At 44.1% G+C, this 24,345-nt stretch overlaps 1 protein-coding gene across 6 annotated transcripts in view; it reads right to left on the minus strand.

Moving 5' to 3' along the window:
- Positions 1-7,888: 7,888 nt before the first annotated feature.
- ANKRD44 (ankyrin repeat domain 44) overlaps positions 7,889-24,345 on the minus strand; it is a 232,764-nt gene continuing 216,307 nt past the window's right edge. For 3 of the 6 annotated variants that reach the window (XM_036319340.1, XM_036319341.1, XM_036319339.1), the window contains 7 exons: positions 21,837-21,924; positions 19,894-19,977; positions 18,819-18,964; positions 18,273-18,355; positions 15,758-15,840; positions 14,368-14,459; positions 7,889-12,156 (listed from right to left, as the gene is read on the minus strand). In XM_036319340.1, coding sequence (XP_036175233.1) covers positions 11,909-12,156; positions 14,368-14,459; positions 15,758-15,840; positions 18,273-18,355; positions 18,819-18,964; positions 19,894-19,977; positions 21,837-21,924 — 824 coding nt within the window. In that variant the 3' untranslated portion in view covers positions 7,889-11,908. Of the gene's footprint in view, positions 12,157-12,521; positions 12,618-14,367; positions 14,460-15,757; positions 15,841-18,272; positions 18,356-18,818; positions 18,965-19,893; positions 19,978-21,836; positions 21,925-24,345 lie in introns of all 6 variants that reach the window. The other 3 variants (XR_004969308.1, XM_036319342.1, XM_036319343.1) reach the window with 3 other exon arrangements.

Here is a 24,345-nt window from a genome sequence, read left to right on the forward strand (position 1 = left end):
TCAAGGGCATGTACCTTGGTTGCGGGCACATCCCCAGTAGGAGGTGTGCAGGAGGCAGCTGATTGATGTTTCTCTTTCATCAGTGTTTCTAACTCTCTATCCCTCTCCCTTCCTCTCTGTAAAAAAATCAATAAAATCTATTTAAAAAAAAAAAAAAAAAAAGAAATGCTAATCAAACCATAATGAATACCACTTCACACCCACTAGGACGGCCATAATAAAAGTAAATGGAGATAAGAAACATTGGCAAAGACATGGATAAATTCAAACTCTCTTACGTTGCTGATGGACAGTTTGGCAGCTGCGGTGGAACAGTTTGGCAGTTCCTCAAAATGATAAACACAGAGTTATCATATGCCCCAGAAATTCTACTTCTATGTATATATACAAAAAAATGTATATATACAAAAAAATGAAAACATATGTTCACACAAAAATCCATATACAAATATTCATAGCAGCATTATTTATAATGGCTCAAAAGCAGAAACAACTCAACTGTCCCTCCGTTGTGGTATATCCATACAATCGATTACTCTTTGGCTATGAAGAGAAATGAAGTACTGATACATGCTAAAACATAAATGAACCTTGAAAACATTACGCTAAGAAGCCAGTCACAAAGGCCATATGTTGTATTGTTTCATTTAGATGAAACACCCAGAATAGACACATTTGTAGAGATAGGACATAGCTCAATGGCTGCCAGGGAAGGGGACGAGGAGGGGAATGGAGAAGGACTAGCAATGGGTGTGGGCTTCTTTTTGGGGTGGTGAAAGGTTTCTGAAATTAGACAGTGCTGATGATTACATAACTTTTTGGAATCACTAAAAACCATTGAATTGTATACTTTAAAAGGGTGAATTTTATGTATACTATGTCAAATATATTTCAATAAATCTGTTACTTTTTTTAAAAAAAAAATGGCTGCTGGTTTTGGTCTATGGGTCATGATTTACCAACCTTCTGTTGTAGACCAATATTTATGGTCTCAGAAAAAAAAAGGCCCTAAATATTGTTAATTTTTAAAAGGCTACAAAAAGAAAGAAAAAATGGGGAAAATGACACCAAGCAATTTGCTTGTCCTCGCCATATCTATAGCCTCGTAGTTAAGGTGATGAATTATGGAACCACCTGACCAGGTTTGAGTCCCAGATCTGCCACTCGTTAGCTGTGTGCTCTTGGGCATAACAGGAGTACCCACCTTCCGGGGCTGCTGGAAGGAGGAACTGAGTTAATACCCATCAGGCCCTCAGAGCAGGGCCAGCACATAATTAGCCCTCGCTCTTTGATTATTCACTTCAATTCGAAGAGCAGCCTGAGTAGGTTTGTAAGGCGATTTTTATTTGGTGTTCAAAAGCTCTGGCCACAACCAATACTTTAATAAGGCTGACCTCTGTTTGCACTATCAGATCACGAGGCCGACAGTAAAGGATATGAGGGTGGATCACCAACATATATATTAGAAAATACGTTCTCATCTCTAGGAAATATTGTTAGCACCCTGAAACGTTTTTCCTTCTCAGTATCTGAAATATGTTGCAGGAAGTTAATGAGTTCTCTCCATCTGATTTCTAGTGTCAGTGGTGACCTCACAAAGCAAGCTTCCAGATGGTACCTTCTAGTCCTTTATCGGCTTTGATAGCACTGATGCCAAACACGAAGGGCCCAGCCGCCTAATCAAAATTGTCATGCTAATGGGCAGACCCTTGCAAAGGAAGCTAGGCAGAAAATCAATCTGTCATCAGGTAGCGTTCCTCTGACCACAGTTTTATAGATTTTAAGTAATAGTAAAATAGTAAGTGGTACACCTCGGGCCTGAAGAGAAATGTATAATAAAAACAGGACATGGATTTAGAAATAGAGAAAGCATTTCTGGAAAAAAAGAAATCCAAAAGGGAATTATAAACCCAAATTAGCTTTCTAAATTTTTTTTTTTTTGGTAAAAATTGAGATTTCAGGAAAAGTTACTATGTTAAAGCAAATTTCATTTTCACTTAAAGAGCAATACAGGATTTCAATGATTCTAGTCTTTTGTCCTCTGTGGAAGGCCCACTGGGGAGTATCCAATGTTCCACTAAGCTATTTGCTCCACACCCTTTTTGTTCATTCTGCGGCCCTTTGCCATCTGTCACCTGTAGGTTAAACCATATGGCCATAAAGCCTGCCACTGTATTAGAGTTAAGGTCTTGTTGTGTTGTGTGTGTGTATCTTTTTTTAAACGAAAACGTAACACTCTTACTTCTTTAAAAGGTTCACCCTAATCCTGTAACCAAACTTGAGGCTGCTAATAAATCAGCTCTGAGTGTGTGTCTACTTCAGGTACCTGAGTGATAGATGCTTTGAAGTGGCCAACTTTTCTCATCAATTTTGCTTAAATCTACCTTCAATGGCTTTGGAGCCATTAGTTGTCAGTTTTTTCCTTCTTTGCCTCCAAAGCTTTTTTTCTTCAATTATCCTCAAACACCCACTTCTTCTATCATTCTTTCTTTCCTAGGTGTCGGAGGTACCTTGGGCTCTTGCTGACCTCGAAGCTTGGAGTACGCACAGTTCAGTGCTCTGCTCTCCCTCCGTGTGTTCCCACTGAGTCATCTATAAGTGCATATGACCACAGCCCTAGCATCTTCCTCAAACTTCCTTTGGCTTTGTTGCCCTAAAAACGGTATCACTCTGAAATCATTACTTCCGCACCCCGTGTTTAGCTCACCAACGCTGGTGCTACCTACCACTCAGCAGTCTTCCACTTTATCGAGACCTTCAGTGCAGTGCCTGTACCACTTCCCACTATCCATCACCTCCCTCCTGTCTCCACGTCTCTCCTTAACCGGCTTAGAATCCAGGATCTAAAGAATGAAGTCTACTGAAAGCACCCCAGTCCCATGGCTCCCCGTGGACTCACCTGGCAAGGCTCTACTCCCTCTGCCTAGAACGTTTTCTCCTCTGATCTCTCTATTGCTGGCATCTTCTCGTCACTAAGATCTGAGCTTAAATGCCTGTGATTCTTAGGAAACCTAACTATAAGATACGTGAGTTCTTAAAGTTCTCAGACTTGCGGCGTGCCTCGTCCCCTGAATATAAACACGGATAAGTTTTGAGGGCTTGAAGGGCTGCTTCCATGGTTTTACTTTTGAAAATTATAAAACTCCCATAAAATGTAAATATGCTTCATTGAATAGACACTTAGAGGCAGAAAATGGTGCGCTAGAAACTGCCTACCTAGAGAATTATGTGATACAGTAGTGCTGTGTTTGCAGATCTTGTCTTGTGATGGTGGTCCCAGGGCCCCAGCTTTGTGAGTAGGGTTCCCCCACCCAGAGGTAGATGCAATAATCCATCGCTTAAAACATGTGTGTGCATTTGTGTGTTTAACAACACAAGAATTAAATATTTGCCTCAAATCGGTGCACTTTTCCCCTCACTCACCTTCATGCAATCTCTCCTGGAAAAATGCACAACCAGGGAGCACGTATTCAACATTGCAGAGTTCTTGTTCTTAAGTTCGTAAGAGCTCTTTTCAAGGGACGTGTACTGTAGTAGAGCCTGTTTATGTGACTCCTTGAGAGAATAATTTTAAAATATGACTGGCTTCACCAATAATACATGGATGAAGAAATGATTCAGAAACAATAGGAGGGGAAGTAGATGAGCACTAAGTTGGGGGAGCACTGGTATTGAGGGTGGCGTAGTTGTACCCTGGGCCAGATGGGGCCTTTGGGATCCCTGGCCTAGTAAATGCTAGTAGCAACCCTCCCTGGCCCATCACTGTGCCAGCCACAAATGCCCACACATTTCCAATCATCTCCTAGAAGTACCCAAAAATTAATGAATAGCAGAGCCATTATCTTTGCTGCTTTATATTTTACAGCAAATGTGCCTTCAGTGTGAAATTTGCTAAGAGACAATTCACACAGCGCTTTTGCCCACAGTATTTTTAGGTTATGTTAATAGCCCTTTAGCTTAATGCCTTTGTGCCTTGCAAGCTAATTCTGGAACACATTTCAGTGTTCAGTGAGAGAGAGATGTTCAGGGCACTATACCTACTGAGGGGAATCAGAGAGAGGGTTCCCTTGACAAACAGTTTGGAGACAAAGTGCCATGTCAAGGATCAGCACAGTCACTGCAGCAGAGGCCATTCCCCTCCTGCTTGCTTCTTGGGAGCACAGTGACATTAAGGAATCCCTACATTTTTCTTGAAAAAGGAAGTCAAGTAACTAATGTCCTTAACAATGACCGGAAGCAGTCACCCCAGCGATGGTATACTTTGGAAGGACACTGTGACAGACCCAGTGTGGTACACAGCTTCCGAAAGGCCCCCGGTGACTCCCGCCTGCTGGTCTCACACGTCGGTAATCTCCTTTCCTTGGGCATGGGTGGGCCTAGTGATTGCCTTCTAATGAACAGAACATGGGGAAAAGGGCAGAATGTCACTCTGAGATTCAGTTAAAAAGCTGTGACTGCCCTTGCTGGTTTGGACAGAGTGTCAGCCTGCAAACTGAAGGATCCCAGGTTTGATTCTGGTCAAGGGCACATGCCAGGGTTGTGGGCTTGATCCCCAGTAGGGGGCACGTAGGAGGCAGCTGATCCATGATTCTCTCTCATCATTGATGTTTCTACTTCTCTCTCCCTTCTTCCTTCCTTTCTGAAATCAATAAAAATATATGTTTTTTAAAAAAGCTGTGACTTCTGTCTTGCCTTTTCCCTCTCTGGCTCTTCTCTGCTTGCTGGCTCTCCTGAAGCCAGCTGCCATGCTGTGAGTTCCTTATGGAAAGGCCCATTCAGCAAGGAACCAGGGGCAGCCAACAGCCACTAGGACTGAAACCCTGGTCACAGTCAATGAAGAATCCTGCCAGCAACCACACGAGCGAGCTTCACAATGAATCTTTCCTTGGTCAACACCATAACCACAGCCTGTGAGAGACCCTATGCAGAAGACCCAACTCAACCAAGCCTGGACTCCTGACTCACTGAAATCGTGAGGTATTTGACATTAGTTGTTTTCAGTCACTAAGTTTTGGGGCAATTTGTTACACAGCTTTAGCTAACTAATATACCCCAGTCTGCTCTAGACTACAGAAAGTACTCACCTCTGGTAGGATTCATGCTTTATAATCTTCAAAAATGAAAAGCATGGAGGAGTCTCCTGGAGGCCATCAGGGCAGGCTGGGAATGAAAATCCCGAGGAGGATCCTGAGTGTAGCAGGAAGTGGGTTTGCTGTGTGCGTGGACGGTCCAGCAGAGTCTCTGAGCCGATGGAAAATATCCCTGAAGTCAGTGAGAAACTCTGATTTTGGTATCAGGGTTACATTGGCCTCATAGAATCAAAAGAGCATGGTATTGGCAAAGAAACAGAAACACAGATCAATGGCACAGAATAGTGAGCCCAGCTATAAAACCACTCGTAAATGGACAGATAATTTTCAACAAAGGAGCCACAAATGGACATTGGAATAAAGACAGCCTCTTCAATAAATGGTTCTGGGAAAACTAGAAAGCCACATGCAAATAAATGAAACTAGACTGCAGTTTGTCCCCATGTACAAAAATTAATTCAAAATGGACCAACGACTTAAACATAAGACCCGAAACTATAGGTCACATAGAAAAAAATATATAGGTACCAAAGTTATGGACCCGGGTGGTAGAGAACATTTTATGGACTTAACCTCAAAGGCAAGGGAGGTAAAGGCAAAAATAAAGGAATAGAACTATATCAAACTGAAGAGCTTCTGCAGAGCAAAAGAAACAGACAACAAAACAAGCAGGCAGCCAACCAGATGGGAGATGATATTTGCAAACAGTAGCTCTGATAAAGGTTTAATTTCCAAAATATATAAAGAACTCATCAAACTCAACACCAAACAAATTAACAATCCAATCAAAAAGTGCACAGAGGACCTGAAAATATACCTCTCCCAAGAAGACATACAAACAGCCAATAGATATATGAAAAGATGTTTAACCTTAATGGCAATCAGGGAAATGCAAATTAAAACTACAATGAGATACCACCTTATACTAGTTAGAGTGGCCAATCTCAACAAGCAAGCAACAAGAAGTGTTGGAGAGGTTGTGGAAATAAGAGAACCCTCATTCACTGCTGGTGGGAATGTAGACTGGTACAATCACTATGGAAAGCAGTCTGGTGAGTTCTCAAAAAATTAAAAATAGAGCTACCGTAAGACCCAATGACCCCACTCCTGGGTATATACCCGAAATCATTTATATGCAAAGATACATGCACCCCTATGTTAATTGCAGCAGCATTCACAGTGGCCAAGAGTTGGAAACAGCCAAAGTGCCCTATGATAGAGGACTGGATAAAGAAGATGTGGTATATATACACAAAGGAGTCTACACAGCCATAGAGAGGATGAAAAAGCATTATTTACAACAACATGGAGGGACCTTGAGAACATTATGCGAAGTGAAATAAGTCAAACAGAAAAAGTTAAGCTATGATTTCACTCATATCTATATATATAAAAAGCCAGCAACTGGAACGCCAGAACAACCGGAATGGCTGGTCGCTATGATGCCCACTGCGGCCAGCCAACCAGCCTAATCAGGGATGGGGCCGACTGGCCAACCTCCCGGGTCCCCTCCCCTGCACTGGCCTGGCCCCGATTGGCCCCTATCAGGGCGGGCTAGCCAGACTGCAATCGTGCATGAATTTGTGCACCGGGCCTCTAGTTTGGAATATAAAACTGAAACTTATGAACACAAACAGCAGTGTGGTGGTTGGCAGAGGGAGGGGGTGAGGGAAGAAAGGGGTCTTAATATAAGGTGACAGGAGAAGATTTGCCTTTGGGTGGTGGGCACATGGTTCTATATACAGATTTTGTAAATGAGTAATCCATACATGTAACCTATATGTTCGTGTAGACTAATGTCACCCCAATAAAAAAAAATTTTAAAAAATGGAAAGCATGTGGATTTGTATATCTGAATGAGGACAGGGCAGAGTGCAACCTTTCAGAACATTTCTAGGAAAAATAATAATAATAAAAAAACAACTAAAAAAATATTCAGTAGGATGACACAGAAGAGAGACCTATAGGCACACATGGTATCAAACCAGGTTACTGAATATTTGTATACACAAACTTGAACAAATTCTATAACCTCTCTGGGGCTCAGTATTTTCATGAAAAACAGTGGATGGGATTGGGCTAAACTATAAGAGCCGCTAACATTCTATGACACTGTGATTTGAGGAACTCAGGAAGGCCCCACCCCCACATCTTTTTCTCATCAGTTGGGAACTCTATCATCAGGAATTTGTTCGTTAGTGCTTCTAGCGACTGTTCCTGAAATTACATCAGGGGAGAAATTCTGATGAGATGAAGAGAAAATTCTCTATACTATACCTTTAAGAACAGTGAAGAGAGGCCGGGTCTCGTGTGCTATGAAGCAGTTGAAAGGTAGTGGTGGCAACAACAAAGACAAGAACGGTTGAAGTCACAGTTTTGAAGACCTCCTAAGCTTCCTCCTTTCTGATATATGCAACCAGACAATTAATCACATTTCCCCTCTTACCGTGAACACGAGGAAGCTTAGAGCAAACTCAAGTTCAGTCATGGCCACTGTGCTAAACTTTACAGTTCCCATATTTGTTTGCATTTTCCGTCTTAATTTTTCTATTTCTTTATCACATTCTTTTGTTACAAGCCAGCTGAAATCTTTTATGACAAGAATAAATATAATCAACACAAATATACATATTTGAATTTTTTCTCTAACTGTGGTGACACAAACAGAAGTATTAAATATGCATATACACTTCTCTCTGATTATTTATTTTTTAGGAATTTAATGTTAATTTGGCATGGGTAGGGGAGATAAAGATGTAAATGATCAGAATAGTTGGTAAAATTAAAGAAAACAGAAATTGCAACAATATTTGTACCGTCTTTATTTGTAAAAATAACCATCTGAATGCATGTCCATAGTATATTACAGTTAAGTACGTCATTACATTATTAGCATTCAGTAGTTGAAAAAGTATTAAACTGTGCTTGAGAAGATTCAGATTGGTTCAAAGTCATTCACTGAACTCAGTCATTTTCCTCATTTTTACAGTCATGGCATTTACCAGAGTCATTCAACCTCAATTTACATAAGAAAACATTACAGACAAAATCCCACTGATATCATCAAACAATATTTGATGCTGTTACAAATATATTAGGCAAAATAGAACACTGGCACCAGATTTGTATCATCGTGCTTCGCAAAGATATATTGCACATGCTAAAGCATAAGACACGTAGACACACTACCAACCCAAATACACTTGCATTGAGCTTTTAGAACACTGCATAAGGAACGCGGAGAATTACATTGTGTACACACACTCAGATTGTCACTATCCTGAAACGCTTTCCCCCTGTAACACTGACCTCTGGTTTACGGTTTGGGAAGAAGAAAGCATTTTAGCACTGCAAAATCAAACAGAACTCCTAGAGAACACTTCGGCTTATCCATTTCCATTTCAAAGCAGGGAAAAGGGGAACTAGGGAAAAAAAAAGACACTTTATACATTCAAGGAAAGGCTGAAATGAAAACTCACTTGTATTATATTGCTCTGATAACACTCAAGTGAAAAAAATACAAAACATTTCACAGAACATTTTCAGAATATACAGATATAAAAAGGCACTCTACCTTCATAGTACAAGACAAAAGGGGAAAAAAGGGGATGAGTTCTTCAACCAACACAACAGACAAGCAAACCGAGTTGCTCAACAGTACAAAGCATAACTAGTGCAGCGAGTCTGTGTGCTATTCTTGCTCTAATTTAATAACAAAATAATAAATCAAGCAGCTGTGTACTGCCTAAAGTACCAAAACATACTACGGTGCCCTTTTAGTAGTGATACATAGAAATCCCCTGAGCTATTTACTGTAGAATCGTAGCAGATTTTAGGCAATGTGGAGACAGTAATGTATTTACCACGGACAGGCAGACGCTGGCGAACAGGTGAAGTGCAATGAAATGTGATCCCTGTGGCTGTGGTTAAAATCGAGTCGAAAAAGAACACATGTAGGTAAAAAGCACTAACCGGCTAAGACTCAATGAAAAGCACAATGTTTTCTGTTTTTTTTCTTAGAAAGCTATGTTGCAAATCTAATGTTATCTCTAAGAGATGTACTTGAGAGATACAGAACTCAGAGTTTTTAAAGTCATTTCTCAAAGGAAAAGAATTGGCCAGGGGCAGGGGGCAGGGGGGAGGGAGCAAGAGGAGAGAGGGATTCAATGAACCGTTCAGAGTAAGCATGACTTCGTGTTGCTCCTTTGTCCGCCTTCCTTCTGTGAGGAAGGGGTGGAGGGAGTCAAAAGCAGCTCCGCGGAGATGAGGCCCAGGCCTGCATCCTGCTGCGGCGCTCCTGCCCTCTGTGAGGCTCCGCGGGGGCCCTGACACCGCTGCGCCACCACTGAAGCGGCCGTCTCTTTGCCTGCTTTCTACGCCAACGGAGCAAGATTTCCATTCACTTCTAGAAAAAGACACCGCAGTGTATCGTGCTTCTCAGCATTGGCTCTCTCTCATGCTCAGGGTTTTGGTAACGATGAGGTCATTATTACTCATGAGCAATTTACCTGCTGCAAAAGAATTCATCTTCTCTAAACAAACAAAAAGGACAGAGGGAAAAGGGGGATGCAAACACAATGCTGGAAGTCCTCTGGACAAGCTGTCCTCCGTGAAGAACCCAACGTGAGCTTCTCACTCAATCCGGGTATTAAAAGAGCGAGACTAAGTCTCTTGCAGTTAGATGAGAAACAGAATACAGAATCTGTATTTGATCCAGATACGGTAGAACTCTGTTGTAAAAATATCTCACAGACACGATGAAACTGCAATTTCCAGGGTGAAAGGGACCCAGTTATCAGATGGTTGGTACTCCCCTCACACAACACTTTCTTCCCCCAGTGGGAATAGTGCGAGCTGGTGATTGTTATTTCTTCTCTTGGCACAAGTGTCCACCCACTGATGCAGTTTCCCAGGAGTTTACTGGGACCACGTGGGATTTCAGTGCATTTGGGATCATTTCTGGACTTTTCTTTTGGCCACGTCTGCGCATATGATCCACAACGCACTTCAGGTTCATCTGGCAGAAGAGCAGAAGGACTCCAATGTCTTCTAAGCTCTAGGTTGGCCACAGACCGGGACTGAGCGATGGGTGCTGTGCCCTCTCCAATCCATGTGGGAGATGATGAGGATCCGCTGAGACCTTAGCAGTGGAAATGCTGGGCGTGGCCCAGGGCTGCTGGCTGGCCCAGGGCTGCTGGCCGGCCCAGGGAGGGCCCTGTGTGTTTTTCCGCTTTTTTGTTTTTCCAAGTAAGACACACAGCAATGAAAAGGGAGAACGAACAAAGGACGCTCCCTCGGCATTTGTTTCATTTCCAATAAATATAAACACATTTACATCAAAAGTATATGAACATTTTCTCTAGTCTGGCAAAAAAAAAAATAAGCCATGGTCAACACATCATCCGTTACAAATGGTAAGCCATCCACTGGAAATCTCTGTCATAAGAAATATAAAATACAACAAAGACTCTTACGCAAAAAGATTCCATTTTAACTCCATAGAAAAGCTACTTCAGTTCTCACTTTCACTGTGAAGAAAAACCAGTGAAGTCTTCCATTCTTGACGGAAGCATTTTGGTCCTCCTGGAGAGCTGGCTGATGAGATACAGACAGAACTATATACATGTGTGTGCACGTGTGTGTGTGAACGGTTCTGGAAGAGTCTCATTCTTCTTTTTGTGCAGCTATTCCCGGGGCGGGGCGGGGTCCGTTGGACCTAGAAGCTTTGGCAGAGGGAGCAGACACAGGGTTCACCAGGTTGATTTCATCAGCGAGCAACTACCACGGGCTTTCCTCTCCACATCCCCCACTCCTGCCACCTGCTCTGCCTCTCTCTGTCCCCTGCTGCAGCCACACTGGCCCTCACTTGGCACGACCTCAACTGAGAAGCCCCTGGAATATTTTACTATCGATGAACAAGGCTGATGGTCCTGATGTTCTTTGGAAGTTACTGTTTTGTCTAAGGATGAATCAGTAAGGGCAGTTCCATAGCAAACCTGCATAGGCCTCCGGGTGTGGGTGCCATCTGCCTTTCCCCGGCAGGGCAACAGACAGCCCTGGATGCCATCGCTCGGGTGGGCATAAGCCACAGGCTTATTATGGGGAGCAGTGGGCGCCATGTTTGTGTTAAAGGAAAAACAAGCAAGTCCTGCTTTCAATGAGTTTTTCTCCTTCATTTGGCAACTTCAACAAATAGCCTCGGGAGGAAGTCCTGGCTATTGAAGGGCTCACTCTAGGGAGGACACGGATCATCGGTCTCCCTTAGAAAGATGACTACAGGCATGATTTCCAGAGAGAAACACGTTTGCCTTTGGGTTCTAGTGAGGACGTAAACAGCAAAGGGAGAGGAGGTTGGAGGCTTTTCCTATCTGCCCCTGCCTCCCCTTCCCCCTGGGGACATGCATGATACACTTCTGACAACTCACTGCCAAGTGAGTATGTGAACAAAACAGATAAAATAAAAAAACACACACCATACTTTATAGGGGACAACAGTTCCCTCTCAGTGCATTATCCCCAAAGAAAAAGAATTAAATGCATTTTTTTTTATTCCTTCTTTAAAATGAGAGGTAGACTTTCACAGAAGTCTCTTAGAGCTAAGGAAAGCATGAGACAGATCAAAAGCAGGGCCCATCCGTGTGAGTGCTTGGTCCTCTGGCCTAGCTGCCCTCCCTCAGTCTGATGAATGAATCCCTTCTCTACCGGCTTCTGGTAGCTCGGGCCCATAATAACACTGGAACACGACCTAAACCTGGAATCCGAGCTTCTTCCCCTTCCTCCAACAGGTTCGAACAAGGGAAAACGTCTACAGTCCAAGGTCAAAAGGTTTCCGAATCAGAGTCGTTCTCATTGCACCCATCCTCCGAGCCTACGTCGTTACTGCACAGGCTAACCATGCTACCCAGGTTGGAGAGGGTCGTCCTGTTCAAATTGTCTTTTTTAAAACAAACCAAGTTGACAGCCGTCATTGTACTGGAAGGAGAAAAAGGCATCATGGTAGCCAAAATGAGGGCCAGGCAGTCAGCCACGTCTTTGTTAGGAGCACAAGCCAGGGCCGGGGTATGACCTGGGCGTAAATGCAGACAAGGCAGTGGTTAGTCCGAGCATCCACAGTACATCTCATCCGACCTCCCACGGAGATGTATGTTGAGTTAGCAATCATGCAGGCAAAGGGAGGAGTTACTTCTCACAGGGCATGCTAGGGGTGAGGTGAGAGGGGCCTGGAGGGGAGGCATTCTCGGGAGGGTTGGGGGATCCTTTTCAGCTTACGTGACAACGACAAGCACTACATTATCCAAAATTAGGCAGAATTCCAGTCTTTGTCTAGTGAATGGAAACACGAGGAGGGGTGGGGCGGGGGACACAATTCCACAAAAAAACAGCCACGGGACAGCCAGGAAGGGGCTCCCACTGGCGAGCACACACACTCACACCATGGGCCTCGGCCGGGGCCGGAGCACGCTCATTCTGAGAACAATGGCTTTCCATTGTAGGCGGTTGTGTGTCAGATCCTACCATTAACTGGCTCTAGAAAAACGGAATCATGCGAGGAGGTCAGAAACAGGCAGGCACCGGTCATGTGTCGTTGAACATGTACCATCATTTAAAAAAACAACAAAACTTAACAGAATTTTAAAAAATAGCAACATTGCCAACCGAAAGGCAGCCGAGGTGGGGAAATCGCGATGGTTGGCATAGTCGTGCCCTGCTCTACCATTTAGGCTGATGGCTGCCGTCGGAGGGGAGAGTGAGCTCAGAGCACGAAACAGGTGCGCAGGGAAATAGATACTCGTGGATGTCATTATGGCTGCCTTTGTCCGCTTTGGTTCCAGGCCATCCTGTCCTCTCTGCTGGCCGGAGTTGCCACTACTTCTCGCTCATTTACTCAAGAGGAACCGGCTCAATAAAACCGAACTTTCTGTTGTTTTGTTTATCAGCGCTTGACCTCATTTCTGCCTCCCCCTCCTCGCCCCTCTTAACAGATTATTCCTTCTCTGGTGTGAAAACAAACAAGAATGGACGGATATCTTAACGTCCTCTGCCACGAAGGTCTGTGATGAGTCAAGGAATAGGATTGTGGGGCTGTACTAACGCGCCCCAGATGTTCCGAGGTCTTTGGGATGCAGCTAAGCTCCGAGACAAGCCACAGTCCCACTGCCCAAGGTCAGTAAGGGCTGGATGAGCCTCGGGTGTAGCAGACTTATACACCAGAGAAGCGAACACTGTGTGTTCTGGTCTCTGGTCATTGTGGAGAAAAGCCATAGGCCTCTGCACGCCAGCCCCAAAGTCTACAACGGTGAGTAGAGGGTGAGGGAAGGGGAGGCAGGAAAACCAGACGGATGGAGTAACCGCGAACTTTCTGCATCTCCTAGATGAATCGGGCCAGGGGACATGCTAGGGGAAATGGGGCCGCAAAACCAAACTAACAGGAGTTATAGCTAACGGCGCCATAGGGCTGCTTGCTTCTGAGCAATGGGCATGAGCTGCTAATTCCAACACCTGTAATAAGCAGTTAATGAGTTACGTTAATGCATTTTATTATACGACGTTAATTAAATGCCACAATTCATGCCACATTTTGAAAAATTTACTTAATTAGTAAATATCCAGAAGTCCCGTGCCTGCTCCCCAAGGCTAATTAATAGGCATTGTGCTTCGAATGGCATCTAATACAATCCTGGGGTTCACAATTTCGTAGGAAGCAGAGGAGAAAGCTGCTGTTAAGAGTTAGTTCATTCAGAAAAGGGACGTTATCTAGATCAAGAGAAGTGTCAAGCCTAGACATGAATTTAAAATTCTTATTCACATTCCCCAAATAGCCATCCTGGGAATATGCGTTCTGGTCTGTTCTCAAAAAGAAAAGAAAAAGGTTTGATCTCAGAATGGACTGGAACACAGAGACCTGGTGTTGACGCGAGCCCTTGAGCATGCATGGATGATGGGGAATCCCTCACTCTTCAGTGTGTGCGGTCAGCACGGCGAATGCCAAGGTGCAAGCTCGTCCGTGTGTCTCGGGCATTTTAACCGCCACGCTGAGGAGCCAGCGACCCTCGCTGCTGACGTCACATGCAGAATGGGAGGCAGTGGTGGCTACAGGGAGACTGCACTTTAACGAAGACAGACAGGACACAGCATCCTTGCTGATTTCTCACACACGGGGGGCTCCGAAGGGAGAGGGTTCCTACTGCCTCTTCAACTAGCTCCTACATCCCTCCTGTCCTCTGGCTCCCCGGCACAGGGAAGGCACCTGCCGTGATCATGTCCTTTTCCCACTCACCGTTCTCATCGACAGCGAGGACGCAGGCCCCTTTGGCCAGCAGCTCCTCCACCACGGCCTTCAGGCCATTGCGCGCAGCGACGTGCAGGGGCCTGAGAAAGAACACAGGGCGTCAGGCGGGAGACGCGTTTGTGTGAGATGCGCCATTTGGGCAGCCTGCATTGCTAAGAGGCAGCAAGTGGGTAAGAATCCATAAATAGCCTCTGAACATTTTTACTCAGGGGGGGAGGGGGGGGAAGATTTGCTGACCAGGTCTTTTCCAGGTGCTAATGACCCAACAGTCCTTCCAAGCTGGCCCAGATTTCTCTGCAGATATCACAAATACTCTGCATCTCAAACAACCTCAATGACAGTAAATAGGAAGACAGAAGAACTTAAGCTCTGGTGCATTTTCTAGAAGGTTCTTTAACCCTTGAGCTGTACGCTTGCATTTGAATCACTGTTTCACCCAGTTCATCAATATGACTGTCTAATATCACTCATACATATAACCTCAAACCTCTTTGTTATTACTAAGCGATATTTTACTGAATTTAGAACATCTTAAAGAACAATGTCAAAGTTAGTATGTTCTGCTATCTATTCCTTAAGAATTTTAATGAAAAAATGCTAATATTCTTTGCCCTTTAAAACAAATACATAATTTCCTAAAATAGAAAATAAAACAGCACTTATGTATTTATTTATTTATTATTAATTTTAGTCCTCACCTGAGGATATGCTGATCTTTTAATTGATTTTACAAAGAAGAAGAGAGATAGAAAGAAACATCAACTGGTTGCCTTCTGTATGCACCCCAACCGGAGATCAACCCTGCAACCTAGGTATGTGCCCTGACTGGAAATCGAACCCACAATCTTTTGGTATATGGGATGATGCTCTAACCAACTGAGCCACATGGCTAAAGCTAAAGCAGCTTTTTAAGTTTTTCACACTGAGGATAACACTGAATTACATTAAAATGTAATTAAGACAAATTGCTTAGAAACTCTTCAAATATATTCTGGGAACCTAATTTATAAAACTGTCATTTTCTAGGAAGAACACATAATGCTAATACATTTACCAGTATACAAATATTTCCCAAATAGGTCAGCCCATACGTTTTCCTAATAGCCCAGTAAATTTATAATATTACCATAGAAATGTCAGCAAAGAAAAACACAGACCTCACAAATCTCTATGCCGGCATATCAAAATGCAGGTTCTAACGGAAACTGTCTAGCTGGGTCTGAGCTGCAGGTGTGTGACTAAACTTCACGAAGGAGGAGTGGTTCTGTGCTTCACTACTGTGTCCCAGCTCCAGCCTGGCACAGAGCAAGCTCTTCACATGTGTTGAATAAATGACTAGGAATCTGGGTCTGAGTCCAGCTCTAGCCATCACACTTACGTCTGCAGTGCATTGTTTTTGGCATTAATAAGGCTCTCGTCTTGTATCTTGTCAAGTATTAACAAGGCACATTTTTCATGACCCTAGGGAAGAAAAAGAAAATGATCAGAGACTCAGGATGGAGACTTAGAAAAGTTCCAGAACAATTGCTTCTTTGGGCTTTAAATGTGAAATGAATGTCCTCTGCCTGTATACATGTTATAAGGCCATCATCTGAGTAATTCCTTTTTCTTCTAAAAAGCAAATAGTCCCAGGGCCCTAGATTCTCCAAGATTCCAAATGAGGTCCCATTAGGACTTGGTTAATATAAATCTGATCTGAAATACTAACATTTCTAGGATAAGTTTTAGAACTAATGTCCAGGGAGCTGAAACCGATACGAATTCAGCTGGGTCAGCTGGTAAACAGGGAGGAGAATTAGAAGTATCCTTTAACATCACTTTTTAAATGTAAGTCAAGTCCCATCTCCTTCCTCAAGTCTTCATGATTGACCACTTCCTTGATCCATTTATCCTTGAAGTTCGCATGTCACCTATTATCTGTGTCACTCATCAGTTACTGCCTTATATTGTGAAAGGATTCTTTTTCAAGAAAGCCTATTCATTTCCTCCTCAGCAAGGGGAAATGATCTCTGCACCTTATGACAACAGTGGGTAATTTTAATGGATCCGTCAGAGGCGCTTCCACGGTTTCAGGCCTGCGCTCCGCGAAGGTGCTGGCTTCCTGTGCCCCTGTGACCCGAAGCATCAACATCAGCATCACCTGGCACTTAGCGACATGGAATCTCAGGCCCCACTCCCGCCCTCCTAAATCAGAAGCTGAATTTTAACAATATCCTCAGGTCACAATAACGTTTGAAAAGCATTGCATTTATAGTCATGAAAACTACACCTTGAAACACACTTGATGAAATGGAGCACTTTTTGTGGTTTCCCTGGGACACCCTGAACATGAAGTGAGAAAATGCAACTGATGAGAGGAACAGCTGAGACTGCCGGTGCCGCTGGATACAGATAACACCTTTAATGCTGGAACTATCCTATGTAATAAAACCCTAATAATGTAAATCGACTGAATGGCCAAACGACCGGTTGCTATGATGCGCACTGACCACCAAGGGGCAGACGCTCAACACAGGAGCTGCCCCCTGGTGGTCAGTGTGCTCCCACAGGGGGAGCACCGCTCAGCCAGAAGCTGGGCTCATGGCTGGCAAGCGCAGTAGTGGTGGCAGGAGCCTCTCCCGCCTCCGCTGCAGGCAGGCAGTAAGAAGTGATGGGAACTGCACTCTGAGAGCCCCAAACTGTGAGAGGGATGTCTGACTTCCGGCTTAGGCCTGATCCCCGGTGGTGGGGGTGGGGATGGGCCTAAGCCAGCAGGCGGACATCCTCCAAGGGTTCCTGAACTGCAGGAGGTCACAGGCCTGGCTGAGGGACACTCTCCACCCTCCAGTGCATGATTTTCGTGCACCAGACCTCTAGTACTGAAATAAACACCATCACTGGTGTCAGCTGCCATCATACCACAATGCCTTAGAAAGGAGACCCTTAAATATAACTTTAGAAATATCCACGGAGGTTTCATTCTGATATACTACTGGTGGAGTGTAAATAGTTAAGACTTCATTTTAGGGGAATTTGGACTTTAAAATGTTCATAGCCCAGGCTCAAAAATTTCACATTTAGACATTTAGTTTAAAGGAACAAGGCTTCCTAAAACATTGCACCACAGTTATTATTATGTAGAGTAGCTTGTATTTGAAAACAAGCAAATGTCTAATGGGAGGGAGTAGGCTGAATAAAGGGTGGCATATTCCTAAGGTAGAGAGTACCATGCATCTTCAAAAACATTATGAAATGTCTACACAAGAAAGCTATTCATAACATGTGACTCAGGAACAAAAGCAGGTTGTAAGCAGTATGATCCCGCTTCTGTGAAATCACATTCCTATGTGCCATTTATCTTTTGCTGAAGCAGTGAACACAATGCTATTTTTTTAAAAAAAAAAAACAACAAAACACCACACACACAAATGCGTTCTTTGCATTGGACTAGGCACCAGAAAAAAGGGAGAGGGTAGACCTGCACACGAACACACTGACTTGCCTCACAAGAGAGCATGTGGGCTGTGTTATTACAAGGCCTTCCAACGAAACAAAATGAGAACAAGTGGAGAGGCCCATATGCTAGACGCCATGTATCTGAGGCCCTAATGTGTGTTTATAACCAAAAGGTGGTACCACAGACACAGTGGCAGCATCAAGTCACACTGCAGTCAGCATGCAAGTGGCCAACGCCACGCAAAGCACATCCCGTCCACCTGTGTGGTACACCCTTGCTTTTCCTCCTCCAGCTCTGCTTAGCGGGGCCATCATCCTGGGGAAATGGACCTCTTAATTAGGGGCCATGATAAGCACTTTTGAGGTAGAATGAAGTGGTATTTATCATCATCATCATCATCATCATTATTACTATTATTATTATACTGAATAACAGTGTGTCATATTTCTTTACATACTTTACTACACGCCAAATGCAAGGGTGTGTTCAAATCCTTGTCCTTCACAGACAGGTCAGCCTGGGCGCTGTTCACCAGAATGTCTATAAAAAAAAACAAAAGAAAGCTACTCAGACTACATGCCAATTAATGCACTTTAAAGAAGTTACTACAGAAACAATAACAGATCTCAATGAGTGCAGCTCACATAATCCTATTTCATGTGTTTAAGAAAAAAAGGAAGCATTTATGGCCACGATTGTTCTAGCCAAATCCAAGGCCTGTCGGCATCCATTGTTTGACAGCTTTATCCCCAGGCACAACGGCTCTGTGTTACCTCTGGTTTCTCAACGTCAAGAGATTTCCCTGCTGAGAGGTTGGCTCACTTGGATCAGGCCCACCGAGCAGCCAGTAGCGGGACTGCGGACAATGAGCAAGTGGTGCCGGTGGCTTAGGTGAGATGTTGGCCTTTTTACGGGTAGATAGCAAGAGACTAACGGCTTTTTGCTTGCCCATGCCGTTGGTGTTGGACAGGCACGGATGGGCAGTCCCCCCTCGGGCACGTACCCACGGCGCCCGCCTGCCCGTTCTCCGCGGCCATCATCAGCGCCGTCTTGCCCGCGTCGTCGGCCGCGTTCACCTGGGCACTGTGTCTCAGCAGCAGCTGCAGGCACTCCACGTGGTCCGCAAAGGCTGCGGCGTGCAGCGGCGTCCTGGCGGCGGAACGAGCGGCGTTAGCTTCCTGGGAACCTCACCCGCGCTCCGTGCACGCCAGAGAAACATGGCAGGTCACGGAGATGATCACCAGGCCCCTCGGCAGGGTCACCAATGCAGGGAGGAGGGGGTGAGCTGGTGGCCCTGATCGTGAAATTAGCATCTTTGTTGACCGCTTTAATCTTGAGTCCCAGTGGTTTTTCTCTCCCCTTGGATAAAGATACTTTCAAAATTACACCTTAAATTTGTAGATCACTGGCTATTTTTCTAAAAAGCCCACGTCATCTAATGTGAATGATTTTTTGGGGAGGACAACCTGGCATTGCTTGTCAACTTTAAAAACTACTGGCCTTTTAACCACTTCTAGGATTTTATCTGCTAGATACACTTGGGTCATAGGACCAGGCACATGTGAACTGCACCACCCTTTGAAATAGCAAAGTACTGGAAACAACCTAAATATTCTTCCATAGCGGGCAGGCTGATTAAGTTATAATATATCCATTCAGATGAATAATATTCAGCCTTAAAAAGAATACGGTAAATCTAAGGGTTTTAGTATTTGGGAAGATCTCCAAGATGTACTACAAGCAGAGCATTGCTATGGAGTGCTCCATTTGCACAGAAGGGATATGAGCACATACATTTTACAGATGTTTGTAGCTGTGCACAGACAATATGTGAGGGACTATCCACCTTTGGAAAGGACAGTTTCTAGTGGCTTCCTCTGTGGCAGAGGCTGGGGCTGCTGGGCCGAGGAGGAAAACTTGTTTTAATTATATGTCCTTTACAATGCTTAATTTAAAAAACATGCGTACATATCACTTTTCCATTTAAAAACTAAATAAGAGATGTCTGGCCCTCTGCAACCACAGGGCAGAGGCTGGGATGCGTGGGGAGGAGAGGCATGCTGTCCTGGGTCACCCACCTGCCTTTGTCGTCCCTGCAATTGACAATGCTGGAATCGATGGCCCCCAGCAGCAGTGACGCACAATTCTCATGGTCATTTATTCTAAAACGAAAGCAGCATTAAAAATCTCACCACTTAAAAAGTTATATGTCCCCTCCTAGTCCATCTTCCCAGGCACTGTATACTTAACAATCTGACGGTGGTTGTTTTTTAAGTCTGATGCAAATATCTGTGGCCTATGTTCTGGTAAAACATTTAAAGAAGACAATTTAGGGCAGTGATGGTGAACCTTTTGAGCTCTGCGTGTCAGCATTTTGAAAAACCCTAACTTAACTCTGGTGCCGTGTCACCTATAGAAATTTTTTGATATTTGCAACCATAGTAAAACAAAGACTTATATTTTTGATATTTATTTTATATATTTAAATGCCATTTAACAAAGAAAAATCAACCCAAAAAATGAGTTCGCGTGTCACCTCTGACATGCGTGTCATAGGTTCGCCATCACTGATTTAGGTGATATAAACAAACTTTATTTAACACTTCCTGAAGCGGGCAGTCTCCACTCTGAAGATTTTGGAGAATCACCTGCTCCAAGAAGTGTTGAAGCCTGTTTATCTGACCTAAGTTGCCTCCTTTGCTTGTCTGAACAGCTGTGGCGAGGAGGGTAGGATCTGAAGCTGAAGGTCTTGGGAGGAGAAGCTCAGGAGGGCACCCTCTTGACTCCGAGTTCACTGGAGCCGTGGGTTAGTCACTCTGGGATTTGAGCTCCACTCTCTCACAGATCCAAACAAATTATATCCAAATTTTTAAAGGAAAGAGGTTTATTAAGGTTCTTGGAAAGGTCCCGGGACAGTTATACTAAGAGTCCACAGCCAGGGACAGCTGCTAACACACTAACAAGGACTCCGAGAAATCAATTAAGACAAGAAATTGTGAGCAACGGCACCTCAAAATCTAAGTGGGCACAACTTGAACCAAATAGGTCCAGAGACATAGAAGCTTAGATTGTGGAATCTCAGAAGGAAGGCGGGGAAGGGTGGGGGGTGGGAGGTGATCAACCAAAGACCTTGTCTGCATGTATGCACAACCCATGGTCACAGACAATAGGGTGGTGAAGGCCTGGGGTGGGGGGTGGGGAGTGGGCTAGCAGAGGTCAATGGTGGAAGGAGGGGGACATATGTAATACTTCAACAATAAAGACTTAAAATAATAATAGTAAAGCCTTTAGGGTGTCTGCCACTATAAACAAACAAACAAAAACAAAAAAAACCTTGTGAGAGAAATAATAGGCCTATTGTTCATGGAATCGTGGAAGCGAAAGCCGAAAAACTGGAGGGCAAGGGTGGAGCGCTTCAAAGCTGTTAGAGAGCGCTGGCCACTCACATCTCCTGTGCCAGGGCCAGCTGGTCAGGGAGCAGGCTGGATCGGCACTAGGTCACCCACCAACCTCAAGAAAGTGTCCACCTGGGTGCCCATGACCCAGCAGGCTGACATGGAAGTCTGACTTACAGTCCCTGTACTCTCTGGACAATGGTTCACACATTGAGATGGGAGCAAAAATTACACATAAAAAAACCTTACAGCACACGAAGAAAGGGAATTACAATACATGAAAAGTCTTCCTGGTAGAAAATGTCTTTCTAGTCATTCGCAGGCATATTTTTAGAATTTGGCTGCAGGTGTGAAGTATACCTGAGGAGTATGGGGTGTCAGGCGCCCCTCAGGCCACCTCTTCATGCAGTTTCTCTAAGGTGGGATGTGATTTCATAGAAATCTCCTGGAAATCATTAACATTAGGAACCACGCTTCGCTCTCAGACCTATTTGCCTTTAGCAGCAAAATGGAATACATTGGTCTAATCTGTAATGTGAAAGCTTTTTCCTTTCCAAAGGTCAATTTTCCTACGTGTCGTTGAAGGAATTAAAGCAGCGCCACTGACTTCTGGCATCGCTACTTACATTGCACAGTGCAGCGGAGTAAAGGGATTGCCGATAAATTCGCGAAAACATTTCTGCTCCAAAAGTACCTCTATACAGTTTTCATTGCCTGCAAGGAAGCAAAAGAATTTAGGAAGTTTCCAAGAGAGAAATTTTGTTCAACACAATCAATTTTTTTTTTGTTATTAAGAACTGAATTCTGGCTTATGCATTTTCCTGAATCGGCTGAATGCTCAACCTCCATGGAATGAAATTCACAAAATGCCAACATGTTACTGACTATGCTCACAGGAGTTCTGAGACATAATGAACAAATAAGACAATGAAAGCCATATGGTCTGATGGAGAGAATGAGATGGAGAAGGGACCTCATTTGCAAGCAGAATCGATTCTATGTTACGCTCAGCTCTTGCTAGGTAGACATCTAACACACCTCAGTTGGCCTATATTTACAACAGGCAATTTCCCCTTCACCCATCTGAGTAGATTCACTTATAATTATGGACCCTAGTGAAGGGGAGAAGATGTGATTGATAGAAAATAGCAGATGAAAGGGTAAAATGCTGAGTGTAAAATACTGTATAAGTGTTTAAAATGGCACCAAGACCAGCTCCTGGCAAACAATGTGTACCCAATAAGTATTTTTTAAAAAATAAGTAGAGGAATGAATGTGAGGAATTATTTTCAACAAAATGACAAGTAGTTTCCAAATCAACTGAATTTAAGTTAAGGCCTCAGCTCTGTTGGCTTCCTTGTCACGTGATCTAAAGCAACTCTCTTGGGAGCTGTGAGTCCCAATTTCTCATAGATAAGAAATCAGATGAGGAAACTTGCCCTACCGGTGTCACAGGGTGATGGGAGCTTATGGATAAAGGACCGGAATGTGGTCTGTGAAGGGATGGACAGCTATTAATGCCAAACTATTTGGCTTTGGAATACAGATTGTTGTCCTGGAACCTCCTGTTGGCTGAACTCAGCTCTCTCATGATCTACCTCAGAATGACGAAGATCAGACAATTTTTGGTATTAAAACACAACCTAAACCTTTCTTTTACCTATAAAGAGACAAGGGGACACTGCTGGAAGGAGGGTTAAAAACATATAAAGTAATGAACATAAAAATCCCCTAACTTTATGTAAGTTACACTGTTTAGCTTTCCGCCTATACCCAACCCTCACTTAAACACTTCACACCCTCTATTAGTATGAATCCCCCCCCCCCCCAAGGATCTACTTAGGGAAGCGTCTACACACACCACTCTTTGGGACTCTATGAACCCCAACCTAAGGGTCTGTGTAGATAGGACTGGGCATCCTTGAGTGACTTTCGGTGTTTCACAGTGCTCGGTGAAGGGGATTCTGGGAAGATGGGAGCTTGACCCTCAGACCCGGAGGGAGACTGCACTGGAACTGCTTAGGGCGGGACTACTCCCCTCCCCTGCTTGCACCTGGAGAGGCCTCTGAACAGAGCCCTGCCACACCCCTTCCCCTCATCTCAGGAGAGAGGATGTGGTCGGTGAGTTTGCCACCTGCCATAAGACCAACACTCTGACTGCGCCTTCCCCTTCCTGCCAGAGAGATCTCTGGGTTTGACCCAGATGGGGCTTAGGGGGCCCTCAGCCACTGGTAAGTAAAGAAACCCAATCCTCCAGTAGCAGGGAGGGACCAAGCCAACTTGAGAAAGTAGAAAATTTGGCTCTTCCTGGGCAGAGCCAATGACGAAAGAGGACTGTAATGAAAATGAAATGTTGTAAATTAGAGCACCCCATAGTTTCTGAGTGAAAATGTTTTTAAAATATATTTTTATTTATTTCAGACTGGAAGGGAGCGGGAGAGAGAGATAGAAACATCAATGATGAGAGAGAACTACTGATCAGCTGCCTCCTGCACGCCCCCTACTGGGGATCAAGCCCCCAACCTAGGCATGTGCCCTTGACCGTGGGACCCTTCAGTCTGCAGGCCAATGATCTATCCACCGAGCCAAACTGTCTAGGTGAAAATTTTAATATGAGAATTGCAAATGGAAAAATAAAATGATAGAAACAGAGTAGAAAATATATGGGAAAATATCCATATAAACTTACAGGTGGGAGACCTTACGCAGGACTGGAAACCTAGATCCCAGCAATAAAAACATGGCGGACTCAACTATACAAAAGTTCAAAATTTCTGCATGGAAAATGACATCATAAACAAAGACCAGAGACAAATGACAGACTGAGAGAAAACACTGGCAGCACATAGCACATGCAGGGAGGATTCCTATCTCTATGACAAGGCACTCCAGCAAACGCATGAGGAAAGATAAAACTCATTAAAAATAAGCAATAGATGGAAAAGGTCATTTCCAGAAGATGAAATACCAATAAATAAACACACTGTTGGTCAGGGAAACACAAACCAAAGTAATGAGATAACCTTTTCTGCCCTTCACACTCACAAAAAGGAAAAAGATGCTATCTTCCTGGGCTGGCAAAAGCTTGGAGGAAATATAGGTCTTATACATGTCTGGGGGAGTAATAAATTACAC

The sequence above is a fragment of the Myotis myotis genome, unplaced genomic scaffold (assembly GCF_014108235.1).
Source record: "Myotis myotis isolate mMyoMyo1 unplaced genomic scaffold, mMyoMyo1.p scaffold_m19_p_8, whole genome shotgun sequence".
Lineage (NCBI taxonomy): Eukaryota > Metazoa > Chordata > Mammalia > Chiroptera > Vespertilionidae > Myotis > Myotis myotis.